The sequence below is a fragment of the Juglans regia genome, chromosome 4, assembly GCF_001411555.2.
Source record: "Juglans regia cultivar Chandler chromosome 4, Walnut 2.0, whole genome shotgun sequence".
In the NCBI taxonomy this organism is placed as follows: Eukaryota; Viridiplantae; Streptophyta; class Magnoliopsida; order Fagales; family Juglandaceae; genus Juglans; species Juglans regia.
Window position 1 is genome coordinate 16,046,756 of NC_049904.1, and position 27,935 is coordinate 16,074,690.

The window sequence follows — 27,935 nt, forward strand, 5'->3', positions numbered from 1 at the left end:
AGGACTCGCTAGACTTATGGGAGCCTATCGATGCTTGGAAAAATAGATGCACTACCAAAGTCTATAAGGAAATGAAGTTGCACATCTGCTAACAGCAATTGCTTTTGACCTAGTGGTAAGCGCTTGATCCTAACAAGTGGTATCAGAGCGAGGTCACGGTTTCAAGTCCCCCAAGGTGTCGTTAGGGGGAAGATTATTGGATTATGGGATTCAACGATCTTCCTTAAGGACTAGCAAGACTTATGGGAGTCTATCGGTGCTTGACATCTTAACCCGCTAGTGCACTTTGTGTGCATTGCAAAGCCCCTCATGCTCGCCCGCAACACGTATAGATGTGGAGCTCTACGCTGTCAAAGTGTTTAAGGAAATAAAGTTGCGCCTCTCTTAACAGTAACTGCTTTTGGCCTAGTGGTAAGCACTTGATCCTAACAATATGTTTGTAGGTGAGGAAGTGAATGAGAACTTAAGTTGATGTTGGATTGGATTGCATGTGTGTAGAGGATAGGTATTGTACTTGTAGTTTGGATCTAATGGTGAAGTGAGACTAATTTATAAAACTTGTTGGGTGATAGTTTTGAGGTTAAAGTGAAGCGTAGGAGCTCACTTTACTAGTTAGAAAGTGAAGTTAGGTTTTTAGCTTCATAGTTTAGGCTTGGAACTTGTGAAAATGGTTATGTTTCAATGATTAAATGCTTCAAGGATTAGGTTGTGACTTATACAAGTGAAATGAAAGGATAGTATGGAGGATGGTGACTCATCGTTTTATTATTATGATGAAAATTATTATTTTTTGTTCAATAAAATAAAGTTATATTTTTAAATGTGGTCTCGTTCCATTTTATTTTCATTTCTCTACTCTTGTTATGCTTATTTTCATTTTCTCCAGGTTTAATCTCTACCATTGAATTTAAATTATAAACCCTATGATGTAGGGGTTAGATTAATTGCCCAAAACTCTAAATTCCCTTTCCCTCTCTTGCTCTCTACTCTCTTCCCCCCCCCCCACCACACCCCCCCCCTCCCCCACCCGTGACCGTTGCTTGCCTCTTTACAAGCTAACGCTGCCACCGTCCACGGCAACACCACCACCACCACACCTCGCCAACTACATCCTTCCTCACTCTCAACCTCCCTTCACCTCGTGCACGAAAAACCCTACAAACACCAACAAAGCCTCACTGCACAGCCCACTTCAGATCACTGAAGTTGTAAGCCAAACCACTTCAACCACACGCTTCCCTCGTTGCTTAGCCCCTTACGTTGTGGTATAACTTGTATCTCTATGTCTCAAGGAGTATTATGTTATGTAGTTTGTATGGATGTTGCGGGTGTTGAGTTTGAATATAGGTATATCTATATTTGTATATATTGACTGAATTGGTTGTGATAGAATGAGAAGAAGTGGGGTGTTGTTAAGCAGCTTATTGGTTGAATATATTAATTGTAAATGTTGGGTTTGTGTGAAACCATGAATGAAGCTTTTTAATCTTTGTATATTGTAATTGTGTTAGATTGATGTACATGGGCAGCAAATATATTAGTATGTATTATAATTTGAGTTGGATATATGAATGATGGAATGAAATGGTATGAATTTGGTACTAAATACTAAAGTGATATTTTGCTTTGAGTTGTATAACTAGTTGTCTTAGGGACTCGCTAGAATTATGGGAGTCTATTGATGCTTGAAAGAATAGATGTAGGGCTCTGCGCTGCCCAAGTGTATAAGGAAATAAAGTTGCGCATCTGCTAACAGCAATTGCTTTTGGCCTAGTGGTAAGCACTTGATCCTAACAAGTGGTTGGTATCAGAGCGAAGTCGCTAGTTCATGTCCCCCGGGTGCCAGTTTGGGGAAGATTGTTGGATTGTGGGATTCAACAATCTCTCTTAGGAACTAGCAAGACTTATGGTAGTCTATCGGTATCCCAACCCGTCAATGCACCTTGTGTGCACTACAAAACCCCTCATGCCCGCCCGCAACACGTATAGATGTGGGGCTCTGCGCTATCAAAGTGTGTAAGGAAATAAAGTTGCGCCTCTCTTAACAACAATTGCTTTTTGCCTACTGGTAAGCGCTTGATCCTAACAATATGTTTGTAGGTGAGGAAGTGAATGAGAACTTAAGTTGATGTTGGATTGGATTGTATCTATATGGAGGATGGGTATTGTATTTGTAGTTTGGATCTAATGGTGAAGTGGGACAAATTTGTAAAGCTTGTTGGGTGATGGTTTGGAGGTTAAAATGAAGCATAAGAGCTCACTTTATTAGTTAGAAATTGAAGTTAGGTTTTTAGCTTCATAGTTTAGGCTTAGGATTTATGAAAATGGTTATGTTTCAATGATTAAATGCTTCAAGGATTAAGTTGTGACTTATACAAGTGAAATGAAATGATAGTATGGAGGATGGTCTAAGATAATAGAATATGTCTAAGTGAAGCTTAAGTGAATGGTAGTTTTATGCAAGTTGTTAGAAATAAGTTTTATAAAATAATTTGTTCTATGCTGTGGGAGAGCCCAAACACTTCCCGGCCCCTCACTATTTCATGGCTTTTTATATTTTATTCTTTAAGAACGAATCTAGTTTTTCCATCACAAAGACAAAATTAGTCCTTCTTTGTAATTTTATTTTTTTATTGAATTTTTTTAACTCTGTCTAATCTTAGGATTGATGAAATCTCTTAACTGCCTTTTTACTTATGCAAGAGTACCAAATACAGGCTAATCTCGAGGAACCACCCTATGGCCACCTGATTATCGACCTCCAAAAAGTGGATCACGAGTCCCAAGAGGGACGTAGCTATTGTATATAGTTCTTTTTTTATTCTGGAATTGGCCATTTTTAGTGCATGCAGTGAGGAATCTAATGGCAATGAACATATTGAAATCTCATGTGTATATATATATATATATATATATATATATATTTCTCAAAATAAATTCAATATACATAGGAATTCCACCCCCACCAAAATATATATATATATATATATATATATATATATATATTATAACCGTTACATGATAATCTCCAAAATTTTAAAAAATCTATATATGTCCCTCTCCAATTTTCTTCTATATGATCAAATATTTCCTCTCCAATCTAAATTATGGGTTGATGAAACAAAAGGAAATTGGTCAGAAAGGCTATTTGGGCATAATCCAGATTGGTGCTGGCCAAACCTGACGAGTGTCACCAACATAGGCTGGAAAGCGCTCAAACACTTTTTCATCCAAGCTGTACACACCTTGATCAAAAAGTCTTCCACTTCCCTTGGCATCAGCAGAAACATTGTCATCGGTGCAATATATTTGATTTCCCTTGAAACAACCTGGAAAATCACGACATGAAAAGGCTGTAGACGAATTCAATCCCAAAAACAACACGTGATCACCTAAACTTTCAACCTCGCACCATTTTCCTTTTCCATCGTCACTAGTACTGTCAAGCTTGAATATGTTAAAACCAAGAGTCACACTTATACGTACATCTTGATCGTAGGCCTCATCATCGAGATCAGTATCTCGTCTCACCATTATTATACCTCCAGAACACCAAACCAAATATAACTGCCCTGTCAACGGAGTTGGAAACGGTGCTACAATTTCTATCTCCTTTGGCTTTGGACAAGAAGCATTAGTATTGAAGTCGAAAGCCACCAGCCTACCATTAAATTCTACTGCATATAGTACTTGTTCATGAAATCTGACATCTGAATAAGTAAACTCTTCACTCAACACATGCCACTTCTTGTCTCCACGTCTACAGTAGGCAAGTCTCCCTATCTCCCCATAGATAGCCACTGCTATAAAATCTGTACTATCGCAAGTACTAGGAGATAACACAACTTTTGGTAGAAAATAGTTCCTTAAATGAGTTGCATCCATTTGATAATACTCATTGAAATCATGGGGCTCCCGAATTAAATACTCATTGTCATGTTTATTGGCACGATACTTTCTTACATCAGGAAACTTGGACCTTGGAGGAAGCTGGAATCTGGCCCTTGTAAGAGGATTAACCACATATATTTTGTCGCCGGTTTCTGCAACCACCACCCAACCACCTTGTGTTGAACCCTTAAACAACGCCTTCTCTTCAGCCTCCGGCAAATGATCAAGTTCGTAAAGCTTCTTCTCCAGGGGGTCATAGAATTTAGATGCCCCCTTGCTATCAAGGTTATCATTAAAAGGTACTAACAACCATGGAAGTCGAGTACCGATGGGGTGGTCATGTAGTTTTGGCAGCTGGGAACGCCATGAAGCACAAACGCAACGGAGCCTCACCTTATCAGCATAAGACATCGTATGCTCTTCAATGCTTTTAAGCAAGTCTGAGAGAAGCAAAGACCATTGAGACGGCATACCTGCTAATTAATTTCACCCAAAGTAAATTAATTAAGGCGAAATAACAATCGTAAATATATATATACATACATATAACATAATTAATCAGATCAGAAATAAAGCAAATATATAGATCACCTGCACAGGGAAACCAAAAGTGGAAAGAAACATCACAAAGAAATAAAACCGAAATCCAGCTCACAGATATTGACCATATAACATTCCCTGCGCGCTTGGAGCTATTTAATTAACAGTATTACAGACATTGAATAGCACAATCACAACTTTTTCGTCCTAAATCGATTTTCTATGAACCCCAGATCTGCATGCAGCTCGATAACTTGACAAAGAAGAGAAACCAAACACACACACGTAGAGGGTGGATGATATATAGCACTAAGAAAACGATGATCAGTGTTAAAACACATTGTTTTCGCACTGTAAAGGGTTAAACAAGACAAAAACACGAAAAAAGACGCGCACGACCAAAATGATGACAGAGTCATATATATAGTAGATATACAGGGCTCGAAAAAGGTACTCGGGTTAAGGACCAAGCACGTACCGATCGATGACGCCGACGACATTTGTAGCGCAGTCATGAATATAGAAGAATTCAAAGAGAGAGAGAGAGAGAGCGCTTTTGAGGAAGAGATGCCCAGGGCAAATTTAATTAAATAGCTTGGAGTCGCGGAGTTGGAGTTGGAATAGGAGTTGGAGTTTGAGTTTGAGTTTGAGTTTGGGTGAACTATATCTGATCAGTCTTTCTATTTTCCTATAAAATAGACATTAACTTACGTAAATAACATGTATTTTGATATTGAAATCTGAAATACTAAAATAATTTATATTTAAAATAAATTAAAATTTTTATAATCCTAAATATCATCACTTTTCAAATTTCTTGATATCCAGTTAATTTCTTTGACTAATATATTAAACTCTAAATTATTTTGTAAAATAAGTATTAGCTAATATATTTACTCAATTAAAACTAGAGAAATAATATTTGCAATTGTGGAGTTTATAAATACTACACAATCACTTTAAAAAAAGTAAGTAAATATAGAATACATGTGAAAAAAACTATTTTTTTAATAGTGGACCACTCTTTTTCAAATGATTACGTGACACTTGCGCACTCTACGACTATATATAATATTACTCTTAAAACTAAGCTCGTGTAAAAATTATATCTTCAACACAATATTTACTTAACAAATTAATCTCATCTCAAACACAAGTCTAACAAAATTATGCTATTGAGTATTGAAATTAACTAAGTTAATTACTATTTGGAAATCTAAAATTTGAAGAAGGGAAATGCTAGCGAGTCCATTTTGGGCTCCCGGTTGATTTTCCGGATTGTTTTTTTTTTATTTTAGTTTTTTTTTTTACTTAGTGATTAAGAAAATGTTGTTTAATATGAATTTTTTTAAATATTTAAAAGTGTTAAAAATTGATGTAAAAAAAAATAAAAATCTTTAAAAAAAAATTTTCACATCATTTTTTTTATCACTTTTAAATATTTTTTAAAAAATTAAAAAATTCACAATATTATTAAACAATATTTTCTTAATCAGTAAGTAAAAAAACTAAAAAAAAAAAAAGGCAGTCGGGCAAAATAAACGGGAGCCCAAAACAGGCTCCCTAACATTTTTCTTTGAAGAATGGTTTATCTAAATTAAACTGAAGAAAATAACACTAGAATTAAGATTTTAAAAAACAATAAGACTAGATCTAGAGCGATTGACTCCATCTAGTAAATCCCACACAATTTATTCTTCCTTATTATAGAATCTCATTTATCCTGAGTTGATGATAAAAATCTCTTAGCTATTCAATATTTTCTCTCGAACAATATAAAAAATATCTCAAACTAATAACTCTGTATCTCTAAGTGAATTTAACTAATTGGAGACACATTAAGTTCTTTGAGATTTTCTTGAAAATCACACTAGTCGCGGTAAAGCATCTCTGCTTTCTCTTAACTGATGGTGTTTAATCCTAGAGCTTTAATTACAAATCACCTCTCGATCTCATTGCAATCCAAAAGATCGAACAATAGTTAGCTAGAAAACTGTAAGCATTAAGAATAAGGAATAAACACTCAATTATGAAAATATTGAAAATAAAATAACTTGGAATATAAATTGTGTATTCAATGTTAGGCTATATCAAAGTTCTAGAAAATAGAATTAGTTCGTAATGGAATTGAAAAGAAAATGAATAAAACTGGTGTTCTTCGTTGAAGTCGGTTGATGAGGTATGCGGCTCTTGCCTCTGCCCTCCAGTTTAGCCTTCTCGGAAGAACACTTAGACTTCAAGGCCACCGATGACCACCTCTCTCAAACCCAGCCACCATGGACCTCCCTTTCCCCTTCCGTTGCACGCACGCAGGAAACCCATAAATGGGTTTTGCACGACTTCAAGGCCACCGACGGCCTTAGCACCGTCGTGCACCAGTTTTAGCTCCACCAGACACCTCCTCTAGCCACCATGACTCCTCCTCGAGCTCCTCCAAGCCAGCCAAGCGCTCCCTCCGATTTTCTCTATTGGAGACCCACGGCCTTAGCTCCTCCATGAGCCTTCGTGTCTTCGACGAGTGCCACCTCGGCACCACCACGAGACCACCACTCCAGGACCACGACCCCGACCCCGACCCTGACCCTCCTACACCTAGGCCTGCACCTCTAGCCACCAACAATGGCCAAGGCAGCCACTGTACGTGGCTAACCGCCACTGTACAAGGCTAGATATGTTGTGTACCGCCTCTCACCGCCACCATGAGGCCACCATGAGCCCTTCCAAGACCACACTTAGCTATCCAAATGCCCAAACAACCAATGTATGTGGGTTTGCCGCCACGGACGACCTTTCCAACGTCATCGACCGTGAGGGTCAACGAGCAATGCACGGGTTAGTTTGTCAATGGTGTAACCATCTATCCCTCGTTATTTATGTTATTAGTTGATTGGTTAGGTTGTGGACTGTGCTGTTAGTATTTGTAGAGTTCGTTGTATAGTATGGAGATGTGATGTGCTGTGTATGTGAAGTGTTGGGCGTATCTATGTAGTGTACTGTGAAGTGTTGTGAACTATGTTGTGAAGTATGTGTTGTAGTGATGATGTGGCGTTGTGTGGATTGGGAAGAGTACACGTGGAGTGTACTCCATGTAGTGGAGTGATGCACCATATTGTGTGTATGCCATAATGGTGATGTGGTGTAGTGTGTAGGAAGGGAGTATACGCGGAGTGTACTCCATGTGGTAGAGTGATGCACCATATAGCAGGTACGCGATAGTGATGATGTGGCGTAGCGTGTGAGAAGGGAGTATACGTGGAGTGTACTCCATGAGGCGCAGCAACACACCATGTGGCGTGTCGTAGAGATAAGGGTGGTTGTGTGATTGATGGGCATAGAGCGTGATGAGTAGTGTTGGGAACTGTGGAACAGTGTCCCAAAGTAGTTATGGTGTAGCTTGTAGTCTGAGGTGACGGGTGTCACCGTGAAGTTGACTCATGGCTGGGAGTATGGGTGAAGTAGAAGAACAAGTGTAAGAGTGCGCAATGGAGGCATGACTGGGAAATGTCACGAACTGACATGGTTACCAGCAGTCGTGCTTATGATGGGTGAGGAGTTAGTGTAAGAATGGCACAGCAGGATTGTGACGAGATGAAATGATGTGTTAGAAGTACGTGAGGATTCGTACTCGTGATGAGTTAGGAGTTGGCGTAGCAGGATGTCAGGTGACGTGACACGGTCATGTGTAGCTTGGGAGTAATCTTGAGCTATATGACGTGACGTGATGTAAGGCATGGTTGTGAACGGAGTCTTGTCGTGCTAAGTATTGGGATGAACTGTCAAAAGGGACGGGTAGCATGAAGAGTCATGCTAGCCGGGTTAAGAGAAGGTTGGTATCGGAGTATCGTGCTATTTTACACAAGCAGGTGATCAACATGTTATATGTTGGTCTTAAGTGATAAGGGGGTAAGGTACGTGTGTAATCTAGTTAAACACACGTGCCAGACGGATTCACCACATGTAATGGGTAATCTGTCCTAAACGTATTTACACTATGCTTAAGCCTCATAGTTGGCTTAGAGCTTTGTGGCATGTATGGGAATGAGGATTAGTGTGAGCTAAGGCGCATGAAGATAGTGACAGGAGTATTGTTAGGATTGGGATGCATGATTCCGTCGGTCGGAATGTGCTTAGCAAGAAGCATACAACGAAGGTCTTAGTGTCTTAATCCTAAGATGAATCATGGGTTCACCTTAGGGGATGAGCACTCGAAGTAGAACGTCGAGTTTGGAAGAGATAGTGACCGTAAGTAGATCCCGAAGGGTTTAGCATAGTAAAGGGCACGTAAGAACACATGATAGAAGGAGAGTGATCCAAGCGAAGTGTAACTTATGTCTTCTAAGTTTAAATTGCTTATGCACAAGATAGAGAATGACATTAAGGTTACGTGTATACATGTAAGTTGTCATCTAACACGCACATGAATGGACTACCTGATATGAAAGTAGCATGGAGTCCAGGTAAGTATTGCGTTCATACTCTTCTAGAGTTTTCTAAAATACAAGAAATGAAAATGAACCGCTTTTCCTTTACAAAACGACACGAAAGATGTTTTATTAAAAACATGCTAAATATAAGTGTTCAGAGGTATACATATGTACGACCCTCCTTGGCAGCCCCTTTCTACACAACCAAAATATTAATTGTATGCATGTGAATGGATGATTATACGCAGTATCTATTGTTTGTATTTTCAAAGAAAAGAAATGTCGAGGCTTGTGCTCAATGCTTTAATTGATGCTTTAAAAGAAGGGAAGAAAGTATGTTGTTTTAAAAGGTCCCTATGAACTGATGTTTTAAGGAAGTCATGAACTAATGTTTTATGAATGCCATGAAAGATGATGTTAAAGCCCATGCTTTAAAATGACGTTTTCCATGAGTGAACTGTTAAATGAAAGATAGAATTGAAATGAACTGAAAGAATGGACTGAACTGAAAGAATGGACTGAATGAAAGGATTGAACGTTTAATGTATGAAAATACGTAGCAGTCATATGAATGAATGAAAAGGGTACCAATGAATGGGCAGATTGCAATGCCGGGTAAGTAGTACTGGTAGTGTACCCAGTGCTACCCCTTAACTGAAAAGGGATTCCCAACCCGTGGCCATGGGCGAAGTCTAGATCCAAAGGAAGACCGCTAACCCCAACACACGGGGCATAATAGTGCGTACCGGCCAATGAAAGTGATAAGAAAGAATGTATGAATGCATGAATGCACACACTCTTTAAATCGCACTCTTGAAGAAATGAAGGCACTGACGGGAGACACATTTTATGAAAAGGAAGCCCCTTTTAAAAGAAAAAATCCATCTAGTGATGTTTTCAAAAGAACACACGCATGTACATATAGTATGTATGGTATGATGAATGCATGAATGAAAACCTATGTTGTTATATTTTAACTGTATGAAGTAATGCTTACGAGTCATCGATTCATTTTAGTTTTTATGTATGCCCCTCCCCCCACAGGAACTTAATGAGAAGTACGTGTTAGGACAGACACAGCCCATGGGGAAGAGCACAGAAGTCTAGGCATGAGTGTTTAAATGTATGAAAGACCTTTTATTGTTAAAATTGATGCTTTCCGCTGTAAACCTCTTTTATTCTCAAAGCACATTTTATTTTATAACGTAAAGTCTTGCACCCTGGGTATGGATGCAAAAAGTTTTAAATCGAATGGTAATTCCCGTTGTCTTTTCTAAAATCATTTTGTAAAAAGTCCCACCACAAGGACGGGCGTTACAGTACATGAAATGAATGGATATTTGGAATACCTAGAGATGAAAGTTTGTACAAATAGAGATGTGATGAAGAAGCATGCGAGTAAATGGTTAAATGATGATTAATTGGGTGATGACTAATCTAAGTAGAGGAAGTCTAAGTCCAGGACCAAGGAGAGGTTAAGGTCATATAGAATAAAATGAACTAAGAGTTAGGGATAGTTTTCTTATGCAAGTTTTATGCCTAGTGTTCTTTAAATGAAAAGGAAGTGATGTGAGGTTGTGAATGCGTGTAGGTTGCCATCTGACATGCACATGAATGGACTAGATGAAATGTTCATAGCATGGAGTCTAAGTATTACGTTCATGCCCTTTTAGAGTTTTCTAAAAGTACGAAAATGAAAATGAATGCTTTATGAAATGCTTTTATGAAAAATGTTCTTTTATCAAATGAAAAGAAAAGAAAAGAAATGTTTTTTTAGAGTGAAAATGTTTTACGAATCTATGCTTAGGTATTAAGGTTTAAGGATATGTATGTACTGGCCCTCTTTGACAGCCCCTCTTTTTTCTTTTTATAGTAAACAGAATCATATTCATCAAGGAAAACCTTACACATAAATGTCAAACTAAATAACAGTTTCAATACATTCAGGAATCACTTCCCACCAAGTTGCTATCTCATCTAAATTCCATGAAAATCTAGCCAACGAATGTGCTGACCCATTTGCTTCCCACCCCTTGTGATGAACAGACCAGTGTGGCCATCTCTGCAACAACCTCTTGATTTCATGAACAATATTGCCCCAAACAAATGTGGAAGGACCCTCCTTGTTTAGCTCTTGCACCACAAGAAGTGCATCACTTTCTATCTACAAGTCTGTAATTCCCATAGGGATACATAATTGTAACCCTCTTAGAACAGCAAAAAATTATATTTCAAAAGAATCAGTAACCATATGTTCTGGTTTACTGGCTGCAAAAAGAACTTAACCCTTCTCATCTCGCAACAGCATACCCACACCTAATCTACAAAGAGCATTAAAAATGGCCCCATCAACATTGAGCTTTAAAACCCCCACTGGTGGTGTTGTCTACCTGCTGAGTGTATGCCCACTTGGCTTATTTGATATTGCAGCAGATACTTGGTCCTCATACATAGATAGTGCATGTTCAATAACCTGTTGTAGTGATAACAAGTTGTTTGCATACAAATTACGGTTCCTTCTATACCATATGGCCCAAGCTATAAGAAAAAGTTTCTCCAATTCACCTGAGATTCTTCTCTTCATGACAGCATCGACCACTTGCATAAAATTCAGTCTTGCATTTGATTCTTGTAGGAAAGGGAGCTGATGGAGCCATCTGTTATTAATAAAAGGGCAGTAAAATAGAGCATGATTTAAGTCTTCCTCACCCTCTTTGCACCAGTGACATTTTGCCTCTTCAATAACACAACGAAACTTTAGGTTCAACATGGTAGGTAGGCCATTCTTGCACACCCTCCACGCAAAGATCTTCACTCTATGAGGGATGTTATGTTTCCAAATTCTCCTCCATACTTGTCTATGCTCCTCTGCAGATGAACTTTCAGCCACCTATCTTTTTTTTTTATATAGAAGAGGACAGCACCCCAAGTTTATTGATTGCTCTTACTTGTGGCAGAGGAAAATCGTGGTTACAAACTAGACACCTAGAGGTTACAGAAAAACCAAAACACAGGCATCAAAAATAAAGAACATTAAAACTACAGTACAACATAATCCAAAATAAACCAAAAGAAAAAAACCAACAAAGCAACCAAAGAGACACAAATAACCTGCAAAAACAAGGTTAGTCCACGCAAGAAAAAGAAACAAAACAGAACCAAGCACAAAACCATTAGCAATAGAAGAAAAAGAGCAACAAAAGTAATAAAAATTAGTGGCAGTGTAAAGAAGGAAGACCCAGCTTGTCCAAGCAGATTAAACCTCTCAGCAGCCTCAGCACTTTCCCAATCACTTGCCACTCTATGTGATGACCTATCACACCATACTTTGCAAACCGATCAGCTTTATTACCCTCTTTGAAGACATGGCAAACAGAACAGATCATCAAATCCAAAAGACCAAGAATCTCCTCCCAAAAATCCTCAAGATACCAAACCCCACATCTCCGTTGCTTCCACCATGAAACCACCACTTGCGAGTCTAGTTCAACTTCCATGTAACCAATCCTCAAAGCTTTGCAAGCTTTAAGGCCATACAACAAAGCTAATAACTCAGCTTTATTATTCGAACCAATGCCAAGAGGAGAGGCAAAAGCATGAATTAAATTACCATGATCATCTCTAATAATACCATACGCCCCAGGTGGCCCACGATTCCCAAAGCTACTACCATCAGTATTTAACTTAAAATGACCTTGAGAGGGTTTGTGCTAGGCCACCAAATGCAAGCATCACCTTGGCGGAACTAAAGGCAGGATAAGCGAGGATTGTAAAATCTGATAATGATGCCTAGAGCATTTCGAAACTTTGTGAATGTCCTGGCAAATTGAGTGAATCCAATGAACAATCGACTGCCAAACCAAACTAAAAGGCTCAAGACGACCTTCCATGCGAGCTACACATTTGTGATGCCAAAGACGCCAAGAAAGAAATGAAGGAAGGAGGCCCACAATAATACCAACTGAGAAGAGGAAGAAGCACGACGAAACCAAAGGGACACCATCTCTTTCCAATTGCCACGAAGCGGTAACCCAAAGATAGCGCCACACCTGAGCAGCTAAATCTCCTTCAAACAAAACATGATTTTGATCCTCATAATTGCCCACATCACAACAATCACACTTAGAAACAATCGACACACTTACACGACAAAGACGATCATCCACACTGAAAGCATTATGCCAAGCCTTCCACATAGAAACCGAAACCTTCAAAGGGAGCAATTTATACCACATCCAAGAATGCCAATTCAATGTAGAGCCTCTAATATGGATACAATCCCACACTAATTTTGTAGATAAACAACCACTATCTTGCTTCATCCATACCAATACATCAGATCCTCCCATGCAAACTGCTAAAGATTCCAAAATATCATTCACATGTTCTTGCCCCACCAATCTAACCAAAAAATCCACATCCACGAATTTGATAGTTGACAATCCTTAACTTTAAGTAAAGGACTACCCACCACTGGAAGATCAGAAAACAAAGGACCCCGATCACTCCACTTATCATACTAGAAAAAGAGGTTGCCTTCCCTGAGTCGCCACTTAGAATTTTCGAGAACCAAAGGAATACATTTAGCAATCATTTTCCAACTCAGTTATATTGATCAGGGTGGTGTGAAATGAAAACTCAGGGTAGCAAATATTCCTGGTGGAATGGCCAACAGGGGTTATCCAAGAGCTAGGCGAAACTTGATCAGGTGTTTCTAGATGCTACTATATTGTCCCAATTCTCTCATGCTATTTGTTCTTATCTACCAAGATCTACGTTGGATCATTGCTCGATGCACATTGAATTAATTGAAGATCCTTTCTCTTATGGCCCTTCTCCGTTTCGCTTTCAGCAAATGTGGGTCGATCATCCAAATTTTTTTGACTGTGCAGGGCTTGGCTGGTTCCTGTGGTTGGTAGGGGCTTATGGAAGCTTGCTAGTAAGTTAAAACAAGTTCGGGTCGCTCTCCATGAATGGAATAAGAGGGTTTTGGGTCGGACTACCTCTCAAATTGCCCATCTTGAGGAGCAGGTGGAAAGGCTTGAAGGCCAGCTCCAACATGAATGGAATCCTAACGATGACAAGGAGTTAATCTTGACCTCTCAGGAATTGTCTTCGTGGAGACGTAGAGAGGATATTCGTTTGGCTTAGATGGAAAAGTTAAAATGGAAGCTGGAAGGTGATAGGAACTCAAAAGTTTTTCATGCTTGTTTGGCAAATAAGAGGCAGAAGCGCATATCTGGCATGAGAGCTACAGATGGGGTCTTGTTTGAGTCACCAAAAGCCATCCATCAGGGTGCAGAAGAGTATTTCTCTGGTTTTCTTCAAGCAGACCCTCCTCGTGCATTGTCGGATCTTTCTTATCTTATCTCGCCTGTTATTTTAGATGAAGATAATGGACATATTGAATGTACTCTGTCTATGGATGAAGTCTTTGCGGTTCTGTCATCTATTCCCTATAATAGTTCTACGGGTCCCAATGGTATTAGAGCAAGTCTTTTTAAGAGTTGTTGGGAGATTGTTAAAGTCAATATCTTTGAAGCTATTTCAGATTTCTTCCTCTCTAAGCAGTTGCCATGTTTCTACTTGGCCTCTTTCATTGTCTTAATTCAGAAGGTTGAAGTGCCTACTGGGTTTGATAAGTTTAGAACAATTAGCCTCTATTTGGTGTTCTATAAAATTTATTCTAAAATTCTTGTTAATCGATTTACGGATCTTCTCCCTAGCATGATTTCTCTTGAGCAAGATGCTTTCATTCTAGGATGTAGCCTTTTTGAAAATATTTCCATTACGCAGGAAATGGTCGATTCTATTAACATGAAATCTCGTGGTGGAAATATTATTCTCAAAATGGACATGGCAAAAGCGTATGATCGAGTTGATTGGTATTTCTTGTTGGAGGTCCTTCAAACATTCAAATTTTCTCCTCAGGTTTGTGATTTAATTCGGGCTTGTATCTCATCTCCATGGTATTCTATTGTGATGAATGAAACCTCTAAGGTTTTTTTCAGGGAGGTCGTGGTTTGCGCCAGGGGGATCCTCTTTCTCCCTACCTGTTCATTATTCTACAAGAAGTCCTATGTAGACTTTATTAAGAATAGTGTTGTAGAAAAAAGAGTTGGTCAATTTTCTCAAGCTAGAGGTACGATTCAAATTTCACATTTTATGTATGTTGATGATTTGATGATCTTCACTAATGGTAGCATGAGAACTATTCAGGAACTCTTATCTATCTTTCATAAATATGAGACTTGGTCTGGCCAGAGTATTAGTAGAGAAAAGACTACTTTTTTTTTTGTCAAAATATTTCTTCGGGTCGTAAGAGAGCTATTAAGCTTATGACTAGGTCTTCGGAAGGTTCTTTTCCTTTCAAATATCTAGGGGTGCCTATTATTTCAGGGAGGCTAAAGCAAGTTCACTTGGAGGAGATGGCTATAAAAGTCCATAATAAAATCAGTAGTTGGAAGATGAAGCTTCTTTCTTCTGGATGTCGTCTTATTCTCCTGAGGCATGTGCTTTCTAGCATGGCTCTACATTTATTTGCTGTTTTACAGGTCCCTCAATCTATTATCAAGGAGTTACATCGTTTAATGAGCACTTTCTTTTGGGGAGAGGCTAATGGGAGAGGTAAGAAAAATGGGTAGCTTGGAAGAACATGTGTATTCTAGTGGAAGAAGGTGGCTTGGGTTTGCATCACCTAGATGATATGCAGAAGGCTTTGCATATAAGGTTCGCTTGGAATTTAATCCAAGGTAATTCGTTATGGGCTCGATTTTTCAAAGATAAATATGTGGGTTCTAAACCTTGGCTTCTTATTGATGCAAAAAAAGGCAAGGCCTAGGACGACCTCCCCGCCTTTCAGAGTCAGATCAAATAATGATGAAATCACCTGCAAATAAACAAGGCTCTACTCTAATACGATGGGAGCTCAGGTCATCCCAAAACTCCTGCCTATCGCTCCGATTACATTTTGCATAAATGAAATGACACAAAAAAACCTGATTTCTGTCCTCAACATGAGCCGAAATAAATTGAGAGCTCATGCCAGCGTTTCAAACCCCCACGGCACTATTCCAGAATAACCAAACTTTCTCACCAACAGCTTCATTCGACGTGCCATTCTCAAAATTCAAACATCTCATCAAACTTTGAGCTTGATCAAAACTAGTAAAAGGTTCCACTAAAACAACAATAACAGGTTTTGGAGACCCAATCAACTTCTATAACCAAACTTTAGAGGTTCAAATCCCTCTAATATTCCATACAAAGATTATAGGACTCTCATGCACTTGTGCCTCTGCGACATACAGAAAAGCCCTTACTTCAGGACTCACTTCCTCTGCTTCGATTACTATCCCAGGTAGTTGATGTGCAAGAGCATCCTGTAAAGGATCCATAATCATCTGCACCAAAGGAGGGACATTAGACTGCACCAACGGAAGAACACCAATCTGCAACTCATTAGAATGGGACGGCACCAACGTGAGAGAACCAACAAGCATACTAGATTGGCCATTAACCTAGGAAACCTCACCCTGCGTCTACACCAACGGAGAGACACTAGGTTGCACCCTCAGAAGGGCACCTATCTGCAACTTAGACGATGAAGGTTGTACCACGAATAAGCATGAATAACTGTTCCAGAAATCGTCTAACCAACAACGTCTGTAACGCCCCAAACCCGGTTGGCCTGGAGATTACTACCTGTCACTTAAGAACATGTTTTCCAACACAACTAAAATAAAACTCCAAAACTTTATTAGCAAAACTCAATCTCATGTACTCTAAATAACCACATTGAAAACTCCACGAAGTCATTACTGCAACAAAATAAACTAAGGAGTCCACAATCTCCCGGTAGTTATAACAAACCAAACTAATAATTTCATAAGTCTTACTAAACCCAAGCCCAAGATATAATTAAATCTAAAAGACGTTAAAACTAAAGGACATCATAATTCCTTCTTCTAACATCCTCTCCTCAGCTTAATCATGCTCACCAATCTAATCCAGGTCCTCAGTTGGACTCTCCACATCATCTAAAAAATATTATGAAGATAGAGGGTGAGTTATCAACAACTCAGTAAGTAGTGGACATATGCTAGCGTACAAACATGAGCATTTACAAAGTATAGCATGCAGAACAAAATATTTTCCAGAGTTATCATGCAGAACATAACATATTTTCAAAAGTAACAGAGCGATGGTTTTAAGACAAATAAAACCCATAATACTTTGGCATAACATAAACTGAGTATCATCATCAGATAAAAACAGAGCTTCACACAGAGCAGAGACCATGTTTCACCCCGTGGTAGGGTTATGCTAACCCCGGTGACCAAACCAGGCAGAGACAGAGGTGAAATCTTTTCTTTATTCTTCTCGGAGCCCCGAGTGTGCACACAGGAAAGACCACAATAAAACCGCTTTGTTTCCAAAGTGGGTGCGCTCAGAGATAGAGAAGTTGGTACCAACCCAAACAGAGCAGAGCAAAGCAGAGACAAAGTCAGATACAAATACCAGTACACCATGCCAAAGGTTTTCAGATGTTATATCAAAATAATACAGAGTACCAAAACAGAATCAGATAGTTTACACACACTGACAAAAAAAGCCAGAACATTTTTCTAAATAAATGCACAATTTTCCATATTCTCAATATCGCTCCTTTTTTCAGATTTCAAAAACCACATGATAAAATTGAGCTCATATCTACACAATGCATGTCAGAACATATTTTTCCTTTTTCATAAAGATTTGCTGAATAATGCAGATAAGCGACCGAGGTTGGTCTTTATTTTTCCCAAGTTCCCATTACATCACAAAATATGCAAGTTTTCATAAAGTCAACCTCAGTCTTATTAACTTGTATAAAACCTAGCATAGGAACCCCGCTTACATAGACAACTTAGCTTTTCAGAATTTTCCTCAAAAATGTCGAGTCGAATATAAATCGTCACCTATAAAAATAATCACATAATTTTCGTAAGTTTTCAATCAAATACGGATTTCGATATTTAAGCCTAAACTTCTAAAATAACCTATTTTAATTTCTCAAAACTTAAAACCCTCCTAATCCTAAAATATATCATCACTTCCTAAAAATCACCAATATCCACCATGACCAACGTCAAACTCAAAACACCAATATTTAAACCCGAAACAGCCAACAAATTTCATAGCACAAACCAATCACACAAACAACTTCATCATCCAATCCAACCGACCCCCTTACTCCTCGGACTCAGTCCAGCACAACCAACCAATTCACAGTAAATATGAATTAGCGCAGAAATACATTTAAATCTCAATAGTTCTTTGAGAAAATATTTACAATGCTATAATATAATTTTTGAAAGATCACGGAGGTGCTAGAAGCGGCAACACAGCAACAAAACAGTGCCAAATGCACTGTGGCCGTGGGTCTCAAAAATTCACTTTTGAACGGGTGTAAACGAAGACCCGAGATTGATAGGGTAGAGCTTAGGGATGTCGGTGAAGCTAGTGGTGGTGGTGGTTGGCCGTGGGTGGCGGCTTAAAGGGCGGTCGAAGGCTAAAATATCCAAAACGGAAATATTGATGGTGGGGCTTCACCGGTGACAGTTCGAAGGTGGGGTTGGGTCCATTGGGTTGCTAGGAGGTCAAGGATGAGGTGGTGAGAAGATGGTGGCCGGAGGTGGCGCGACGGCGGCGCAGCGGCGCAACGAGTGTCGCGGCTTGGTGTGGTGCGTGGGGGCTAACGGCGACGAGTTAGGGGCTGAGATCACATGGGGGTGATCGCCGGTCAAAGGGGAGGTAAGAGGGAGGGGCGGTGTCGGTCACCGCCGGCGCAAGGCGGTGGGCTGGGGGACGACGCATAGACGAAGAGAAGAGAGAGGGAGAGACGTGCATGCGGGAGAACTAGGGAGAAGGAAAGAAAAAAGAAAGAAAGAAAAAGAAAAGAAAAGAAGAAAAGAAAAAGAGAGGAAAGAGAAAATGGAGGGAAAGAAATGAGCTCCAATCGCCACATCTTGGGTCACAAAAATGATCCAACGGAAACGATTTCAAAACAAGTAAAATAAAATAATTCAAACGTAGTGATTAAAATGAAAATAAATAATTAAACCCAACAATAAGTTAATTAAATATGAAAAACAATTTAAATGTATTACAAAAATCAATTATAAGAAAGCACTTCAAAATAATTTTCACAAAATTAAAATCATAAAAAATAAACCTACTAAAAATCCAACCAATTTTAAAATAAGAGAATAAAATTTTAAATTAATAACAAATAATCTTTAAATTAAAAATATACTAAAATACGGGGTGTTACAACATCAGAAACCACAACCAAACTCATATCCTGCTGAATATTCGATGGACCCCCTGCCTCTAGTTCCTTCTCGAACTCATTTTGAATCACAATATTCTTTACAACCTCATTCTCAGTGGCCTTAGCCTTCAGATCCTCACCAGTAGGATTATGTTTTTCTGAACCCAGGACTTCTCCCCATTCACAGCCTTCCCATCACAACATGTACGGGAAATATGTCCCTACACTTTGCATCTACAATAGAAAGCAAGAAGTGTTTCATATATTATATCTTGTTTACAGCTCAAAGGCAAACTAGGGACACCAATCCAGAAAAATGGAATAGGTTGTACAGCCACATCCATCTCCATGCATAGTCGAGCTCCATCTGTGCGAGTCACACACCGAGTAAGATTAACTCTTATGATTAACTTACCTATAAGTGCAGTGAAAATACGTAAAAAAGACTCATGATAGAAGTTAGGAGGCAAATCTGGTAGCACTATCCAAACTGGAACCATGGAGGTTTCCTCCCCCAAAACATTTTCAAAAATCTCATTTAGTATTTAGTTGTCTAGGTTTCCTTTAGTTTTTTAATAATTTTTTCAGAATTACTCCTATTTTTTGTCATTAATAAAATCTGATCGCATTCTCATTTCTTTTTTTACACGTCATAAGTGGCAATAAAATATCTTGGTTTCTTTTTATAAGCTATTTAGCAAATTTACAATCTCATTTTTCCTATTTATTTACACTTTTCCTTTTAAGTCTTCCACTAGCTAGCTTGTTTGGATTAGTTTTGTTAATAAGTACATATATTATATATATAACTACCATCGAGTTAACAATTAGGAATGAATGCAACAAATCTCACATAGCAATTTTTATCTATATTATACAGACTTTACAATATTCAATCTTAGATTCAACAAAAAATTTTATCTTTGTTTACTTAATTTTTATTATTTGCTTCAAAAAATCTTACATGGCTATTTCTATCTTAATTTTTATCTTTCACTTGAGTTCGATGGAGCTCAAGTAAGAGGTTTAGATGGGTGACTTTAATAATTTAGTTTGTCCCTAGATAACAACCTTATATGGTTAATGTTAAATGTCGGTGACACACTTTGCTACCTTAAATGTCGATTACTGTTCACCCATACATACGACACACTTTACTAATCGCCCCCCCAAGCACCAAATCCTAGTTCAGCCCCTGTCCTCATCTTCACTAAAATCTGGTGTCTAGTGGAAAGCACGGTAGAAGACTATCGATGTCGCAAGCTTCATGAGATAGAGCTTTCAAAAAATCCTCCTTAGACGATAAGCGAACGAAGACGTTGCGAGGACGCCGCATAGTAGAGACCACTAGGGTACCTTCCAGACCCCATCGGCAGCACATGAAAGCTTTAATGGCATCCAATAAGGGATGGTTTCTGAGAAACTTTAGAACAATGGAATATTTGAAAGGATCAGCCGATTGTGAGATTTCCTCTTTCGAAAACTGAAAGTATAACACACCGTCAATGCTCTTAGGCATGTGAGATGGGATGGAAACCTCTGGGAGAGGCTGGGGCATGGCCGCAACGAGTTCTACAAAGGAATGTCGCCCGGAGTTAGCAACTACGGTTGCCATGCAGCCCTATGTGAAGGTAACCTTATGACACAAAAGAGAAAGAAACCCTAGCAGAGTTGAATAGGACCACATTTTAATACTTAGTCTTTTTTAGCCACCTGTCTATTATTACTCAGGGAAAGGAAACACTTATAAGCACTTTTAACAGTGAACACACCATGCTTCTCATGCTCCCATACAAACAATCTGGATTAGGCAGCCCCTTTTTATGCACCCAAAGATTTTTTATTTTTTATTTTTTAGCGCAAGAAAATGTATTCATGTACAGATTGTTACCATAGGCCAAAAGTTTGAGATATACACATAATCCAGAAAACTAATGGAGAGAGGATGAAAAGTTAGGAAATGACTATAAAATAGAAATCACACACTAATAGCCTCAGTTCTAGCTCCAACAACAAATTACAAATCGCAAAATCATGATTGTCCTGATTCCTTACTAGTTTGCCAGACCTTTTTAAACTTTTGTGTGAGAGGCTTGATAGACAACAAAGTGAAGCTTTTTCAAAATCAAATCAACCATCCCCTACATCATTGTAGAATTCAGTTTCTTGCCTCAACCCCTGCCTGCCAACACATCCAACCGGTTTTGTGATGATTCCTCCGGCCAAGAAGTTTGTCTCAGATTTCCATTCCCATATATATCTTCGCGCTTCTATGGATGATTCTTATAAGCTACCTGATGCAACTGCAGCCATTCAATCATGCTAACTGCAACCAGAGCAGCATTTCCCAGTATCCCACCCATTTGATCTGATTTAAGGGATTTCTTTACAAAATCAAAACTTGAAACAAGAACTTTGATGAGTATATTAGACCTCTTCTCTTCATAAACTACAACTTTCTCACTAGATGGACTATATGGGTGACCAAAATGTTTTTCGAGTGAAACAAAGTGACTTGCATCACATACAAATGCTAGAGCTTTGTCAATCACTTTGTACTTCTTACCATGATTTTCAGCCAATCTCATTGCAAGAACTACCCAACTTTGTTCTAATCGGGCAATTGTAGGATCTCTCTCAGCCTGTTGCTGCATTTGAATGATATGGAAAATTCAAGCTGATCCTTGAGGTTCTCAAGCATGATCCGAATGGCGTTGAGGCTCTTGGCCTCCTAGATGGTGGTTTCTTCTTCCAACCTTAAGTCCTTCACGAATATGAACCCGGTGGCTCGATCTTCATCCTCAGTGACGTCATTGTGGATGTTTTTGTCGTCGTAGGAGGGCTTCTTAATCTTCTCAGGCTTCTTCAGGGCTTTGACGGAGTTGAGAAAATGAGTCCGCAAGATTGAGTGGATGGCATCACTAAGCTTGTCGTGTAGTATTTGTTAAAAATATCACTGTATTTTTTACGAATATTCTTTTATTTGACTTTACATGTCAGAAGTTTGTTAGGATTCTTCTATTATTTTGCTCTCTGTCATGTCGAGGTAAGGCCTCAATTGTATAAAGCAGCCACTAAGGCCCCATTGTATTCATTCAATTCAATGAAGAAAGATTCTTCCATACAGATGTCTTTCTATTTTTGTCATGGTATCAAAGAACTCTTGAGAAAAGAGTTTTCCTTTCCTTCCTTTTTCCTTTTCTCGATTGCTAAACAACATTCAGGGCTAACCCCAACGATCCTAACCCTCAATCTGTCACAAACCTTGATCATCCTTCAAACCCATATTATCTTTATCATTCAGAAAGTCCAAGCGCCATGCTTGTTTCTCAACCCCTCTTTGTTTTAGGGGATAACTATCATAGCCGGTGTAAATCCATGGTCATTGCCTTAGAGGCCAAAAACAAACATGTCTTCCTTAATTGATGGCTCCATTTCTCATCCCCCTGATAATGATCCTCTTTTTTGTTCGTGGTACTACTACAACAAGATCAGTTTTTCATGGATTCTCAATGTTGTCTGCAAAGAGATAGCTAATAGCATGCTTTACATAGCCAATGCTCAGGAGGTTTGGGATGATTTGCGTGATCGTTTTTCTCAAGCAAATGGTTCATGCATTTTTCAACTGTAAAGGCAAATTTTTGAACTCTCTCAAGGTTCCCTTTTAGTTTTTGCTTATTTCACTCTTCTCAAAGGTCTATGGGATGAACTTAGCAACTATAAACCCCTACCTGTTTACACATGTGGTGCTCCCAAAGAAGTCATTGCTACTCAGCACTCTGAGTATGTCATGCAATTCCTTGTTGGACTGAATGAATCCTTTGTTGCTATCCAACTACAAATGCTCCTTAAGATACCCCTTCCACCCATAAACCAAGTTTTTCCCCAGCCCACCAAGAAGAAAGACAGCGTGAAATCCTCCCTACTAACCTTGTAGAACCCATGGTCCTTCTATCTCGCCATGACCCTGGTCGACCCACAAGACAAACTTCTTCTCGTGGCAAGGACAGGACCACTCTACAGCCACTATGGCTTCTTGGGCCATACTATTGAACGCTGCAACAAGCCGCATGATACCCATCTGGTTTTGTAACAGCCCATTAGAAATTCACTAGTGGAATTACTATTGAATTTAGGAACCTCGTGAAAACCCCATAAGTTTTTACGAATCAACCAATCGCGCAAGTTTTAGTCTGTCAACATAGTTAGTGTTATCACTCACTATAGTGCTAGAATATGAGTTTAATTATTTGATGTAGTTAGAAGTGTCAGAATGCGTTATGGTCTATGCCATTTGACTCAGTTGATTATTTAGGATTTTATGGCGCAATAACTAATTTTCATAATTCCAAACAAAACGCCTGTTTGAAATTGTGAAATTATTTTTAGGGGCGCTTCGGGATAGAATTTCTGTAAACGATTTTCACTATAGGTTAATATGAATATTTAGAATTTGTCAGTACTAAGTTTATTATGCATATTTTTGGAGTGAATAGTGGCCTCGACAAGTGCACTCAGTGCAGTGTTTTCAAAATCACAGTGTGGAATGTCTAAATTAGGTTAGCGAAGTTTTATTTGGACACTTGGCAAGATCTTAACCACATATAGTGAATAATATTAGAGACTTGGTACAAAGAGGAACCATTAGATGGATTTGTGAAGGAAATCAAGATATGAGATCATGCCACCTAAGCAAAGTTTTGTTTCATCTGATTAACCAAATTGTGCCAGACCAAAGAAGGTTTCAATCCTAGCAAAACCATAAATAGTTGAAATCCAATTGAAACCCCAAAAGTTTGGTTGAAACCAAAACCCTAAACAGTTTCCCCAAATCCTAAAGTTGGCCTCCAAACCCTTTCTAATCCGATTTCTAGTATTGTGTTTAATCACTTGATTAAATCACTTCCACATGATATTAAATAATCAAATCCTTGTTATGACATCATTATCGAACATTTTAAACTTTGGAAATTTGATTTGGCCAAGAAAAATTGGTTTTGGGCTTGATAGCATCTCAAACCCTAATCAAACCACCTTTAAACCCCAAATTGAAGCCCACTTGGTTGAGGCCCACTAAGGCCCACGAATTTGGCCACCTTGGCAAAGCTTCTTGAAGAAGTTTCCTCCCCCACATGGTAGACCATCCACTACCATTGGCTGCACCCATTAGTGCCTTGATGTGAAGGAGAAGTTCACTCCATCAACCTCCATGTCTCACAGCTGCTGCAGACAATCCTTCATACAAATTGTTCGTCTTTGAGTCTATTTTCCGTGGATATCTTATTACTTTCATTCCATGCTCATTTGGTCGGTCAAAAGTATTTTTAACCATGGAAAGGTCATTCTAGGCGTGAAACTGGAGAGTATGAAATGTTTTGAAATTTTTGACCAAGCTAGTGGACATATCTTGGTCCAAAACATTTGTGGAGTGTTGTTAGCATGTGTTTATGAATGCTCATTGAGGTTTTGTTGTATGAATAAAGTTTTTTATGATAGATTTCCTTAGATTTAGAAACTTGAAAACTGGAAGTGGAAAAACAGTTTTTGTTTTGTAAAAGTTTGAATATTTCGTAGTTTAATCTTATTCCAAAGGCTTTGATATTTTTATATGATGATCCTAAGCCTCTTACATACATGTAGGATGTTATTTTGAAGATATTTAGTATTATTTTTAAAGATGACTGTGATGGGGCCTAACTAGCTGGAAGTGAATGCAAAAGGATTTCGATTTGGCCAAAGATCCATGTGTTGTTGAATTTTAGCCATGTGAATTTGGTGGAAATGATGAATGCGAATGGGGCCTAACTAGCTGGAAGTGATGGTTGGATCTTCTTTAGGATACATTTTTAAACCAAGAAATGTTTTAATTTGAATATCACATGTCTTTAAGCCATGGATAAAAAAATTGATCAAACATAGTTGAGAGAAAAGTTTCTATTTTTGGACTAAGTTTAAAACCAAAAAACTCCAAGTATTGTTTTGTGATTTGGTGACTTTTGTTTGATGATTTAAATCATGGTTGATCTTAGGATGATGTTATGAATATGTTAGAAGTAAGATTTGATATTTTTGAAATTCTTGGAGATGTTTTTATTAAGGCCAAAACTTGTGATTTAAGGGTTTACTTTTTGTTAAAAAGTTTGGGTCTTTCTACAAAAAGTTTGGTGCTAATGATTAGTTTTTCTTAATGGATATTTTAAGTGTATTTTTGAACTTAGGATAGGAAGATCATTATTACAAAATTTTGGTTTAATCAAGGATTTTGAAGATGGAAGAAATTGCAACCAGAATCAAGAGAAATGGCCTATTAATGTATGACAATTAAGTTATTCATGTCAATCACGACCCTAAGCGCTAGGATGGAGTAATATCTTAGTGGAACTCCTATGTTCACGCTAGAGTGTCTAAATAAGTGTGAAATTCCCAGGGTTGACGAAGTATAGTCAGTAGGTTGCGAATGGGGCCTAACTAGCTAGTCACCGAAGCGTGCCAAGCACTAATGCCAATGGAACCACACATTACGTTACGTGTGTCCACAGCAAGTGTGGTACAAACAATTCATGAGGCCACAACAACTCTGGAGCATACACAATGTAACAGCCCGCTAGAAATTCATTGGTGGAATTTCTATTGACTTTAGGAATCTTGTGAAAATCTCATAAGTTTTTACGAATCGACCAATCGCATAGGTTTTAGTCTGTCAACATTAGTCAGTGTTATCACTCACTATGGTGCTAGAAACATGAGTTTTATTTATTTGACATGGTTAGAAGTGTCAGAATGCGTTATGGTCTACGTCATTAGACTTAGTGGATTATTTAGGATTTTATGGATCAATAGCCTATTTTCATACTTCCGGACGAAACTTCTGTTGGAAATTGTGAAATTATTTTTAGGGGCACTTCGAGTTTGAATTTCGATAAAATATTTTCACTGTAGGTTAATATGAATATTTAAAAATTTTTATTGCTAAGTTTATGATTCACTTTTTCGGAGTGAATAGTAACCTCGGTTAGCACACTAATTGCAGTGTTTCAAAATCACAGTGTGGAATGTCCAAATTAGATTAGAGAAATTTTATGTGGACACTTGGCAAGATCCTAGCCACACTTAGTGAATAATATTAGATACTTGGCACCATGAGGAACGTTTGTTGGATTTGAAGGAATCAAGCTGTGAAATCATGCCACTTAAGCAAAACTTTGTTTCATCTGATCAACCAAATTGTGCCAGACCAAAGAGGTTTTCAATCCTAGTAAAACCCTAAATGGTGGGAATCCAATTGAAAGCCCAAAAACATTGTTGTTCTAATCCGATTTCTAGGATCTGTGTTTAATCACTTCCACATGCTATTAATCTTTCAAATTTGTGTTAGAACATCATTATCCAACCTTGTTAACCTTGAAAAATTGATTGGGCCAAGTGATATTGGATTTGGGTTTGATAGCAACCCAAACCCTCTTTAAACCCCAAAATTTAGGCCCATTCGGTTTAGGCCCATTAAGGCCCACAAAATTGACCACATTAGCATTGCCTCATGGCTAAGTTTTGTACCCCGACTTGGCTGTCCAAATCTTTGCAAAGAAGGGCCTAGAAGGTTCTTGAAGTACAAAGCTAAAGGTCCACCTCACTCTTTCACTCTTACACTCCACCTTGCGAAAAGATCTTGGACTGATTTTTATGAGAAGAAAAGGCCAACACTCAACCTTTCCTTCAGTCCTATCACTTTCCATAACTTGTGTAAGGGGCTCTCCAGTCCACTTCCCATGAAAAGTAACTCTCCTTTACACTTTTCCTTCATAGAACACAGAAGACACTCTCGGACAGTTTTTAGTACCTCTTTTGAACACCTGTTTTGAAGCTTTTGTAAGTGTTTTCTCACAAAGTTTCCTTCATGAAAGTTCTTTATTTTTTAGTCTAGTTTACGTGGATGCCTTATTAGTTCAATTTTGAAATAATTTGATCAGTAAAAAGTTGTTTAGACCCCAGAAAGGTCATTCTAGGCGATAAACTGGAGAGTGTGTTATGTTTTGGAGTTTTTGACCAAGCTAATGAATAGATCTTGGTCCGAAATGTTTATGGAGTACTGTTAACATGTGTATATGATTATTGGTTGAGGATTTGTTGCATGACTAAAAGTTTTGGTGAAATATTTTCTTAGGTCTAGAAACTTAGAAATTGGAAGAGGAAAAACAGTTTCTGTTTTGAGGAAGTTTAAATCTTTTATGGTTTAATCTCATTCCAATGGCTTTGATATTTTTATTGGCAGATCCTAAGCATCTTATATACATGTTAGAATATTATTTTGAAGATATTTGATGTTATTTTCGAAGATATAAAATTTTATGCATTGAGATATTTGGTTAGGCCAAAGTGATGATGTTCTTGGCTAAATTTATGTTTTAGTTGATGTTTAACCATGTGATCTTGAGTTTGAAGTTTGGATCTATTTTAAGACACCTTTTTAAACCATGTGATTTTTTGGTTTGAAGATCACATTTTATAAGTCATGGATCAAGAGGTTGATCAAAACAAGTTAGAAACAAAAATCTATTTTGAACTTAGAAGAGAAACCAAAAAGTTCAAGTATGGTTTTAGTGATTTTGATGACTTTTGTTCATGATTCAGAACATGATTATTCTTAGGAATATGTTATGAGTATAGTAGAAGAAAAATTTTGGTTTAATCATGAGTTTTGAAATTTGAAAGAATTACAACAAAAATCAAAGGAAATATCCTTTGTAAGTTTCGGCCCTATAGGGTTT

At 38.2% G+C, this 27,935-nt stretch overlaps 1 protein-coding gene and 1 pseudogene across 1 annotated transcript; both read right to left on the minus strand.

The window, feature by feature from the left end:
- Positions 1 to 3,144: 3,144 nt before the first annotated feature.
- On the minus strand, positions 3,145 to 4,964 carry LOC109004688 (putative F-box protein At1g65770). Its single transcript, XM_035689188.1, has 2 exons — positions 4,910 to 4,964; positions 3,145 to 4,364 (listed from the first exon to the last, which is right to left on the minus strand). Exons 1-2 carry the CDS (start codon positions 4,944 to 4,946, stop codon positions 3,145 to 3,147), a joined length of 1,257 nt encoding a protein of 418 aa, XP_035545081.1. The 5' UTR covers positions 4,947 to 4,964.
- A 16,377-nt stretch (positions 4,965 to 21,341) lies between these two features.
- Positions 21,342 to 23,251, minus strand: LOC109004689 (annotated as a pseudogene).
- Between the last annotated feature and the right edge of the window lie 4,684 nt (positions 23,252 to 27,935).

Excerpts from the sequence above, each read along its gene's own strand:
- LOC109004688 (XM_035689188.1), bottom strand. The coding sequence starts at position 4,946 with ATGACTGCGCTACAAATGTCGTCGGCGTCATCGATCG. Across the intron at positions 4,365-4,909 it reads GTCGTCGGCGTCATCGATCG|GTATGCCGTCTCAATGGTCT; the intron begins GTACGTGCTTGG and ends ATTAATTAGCAG.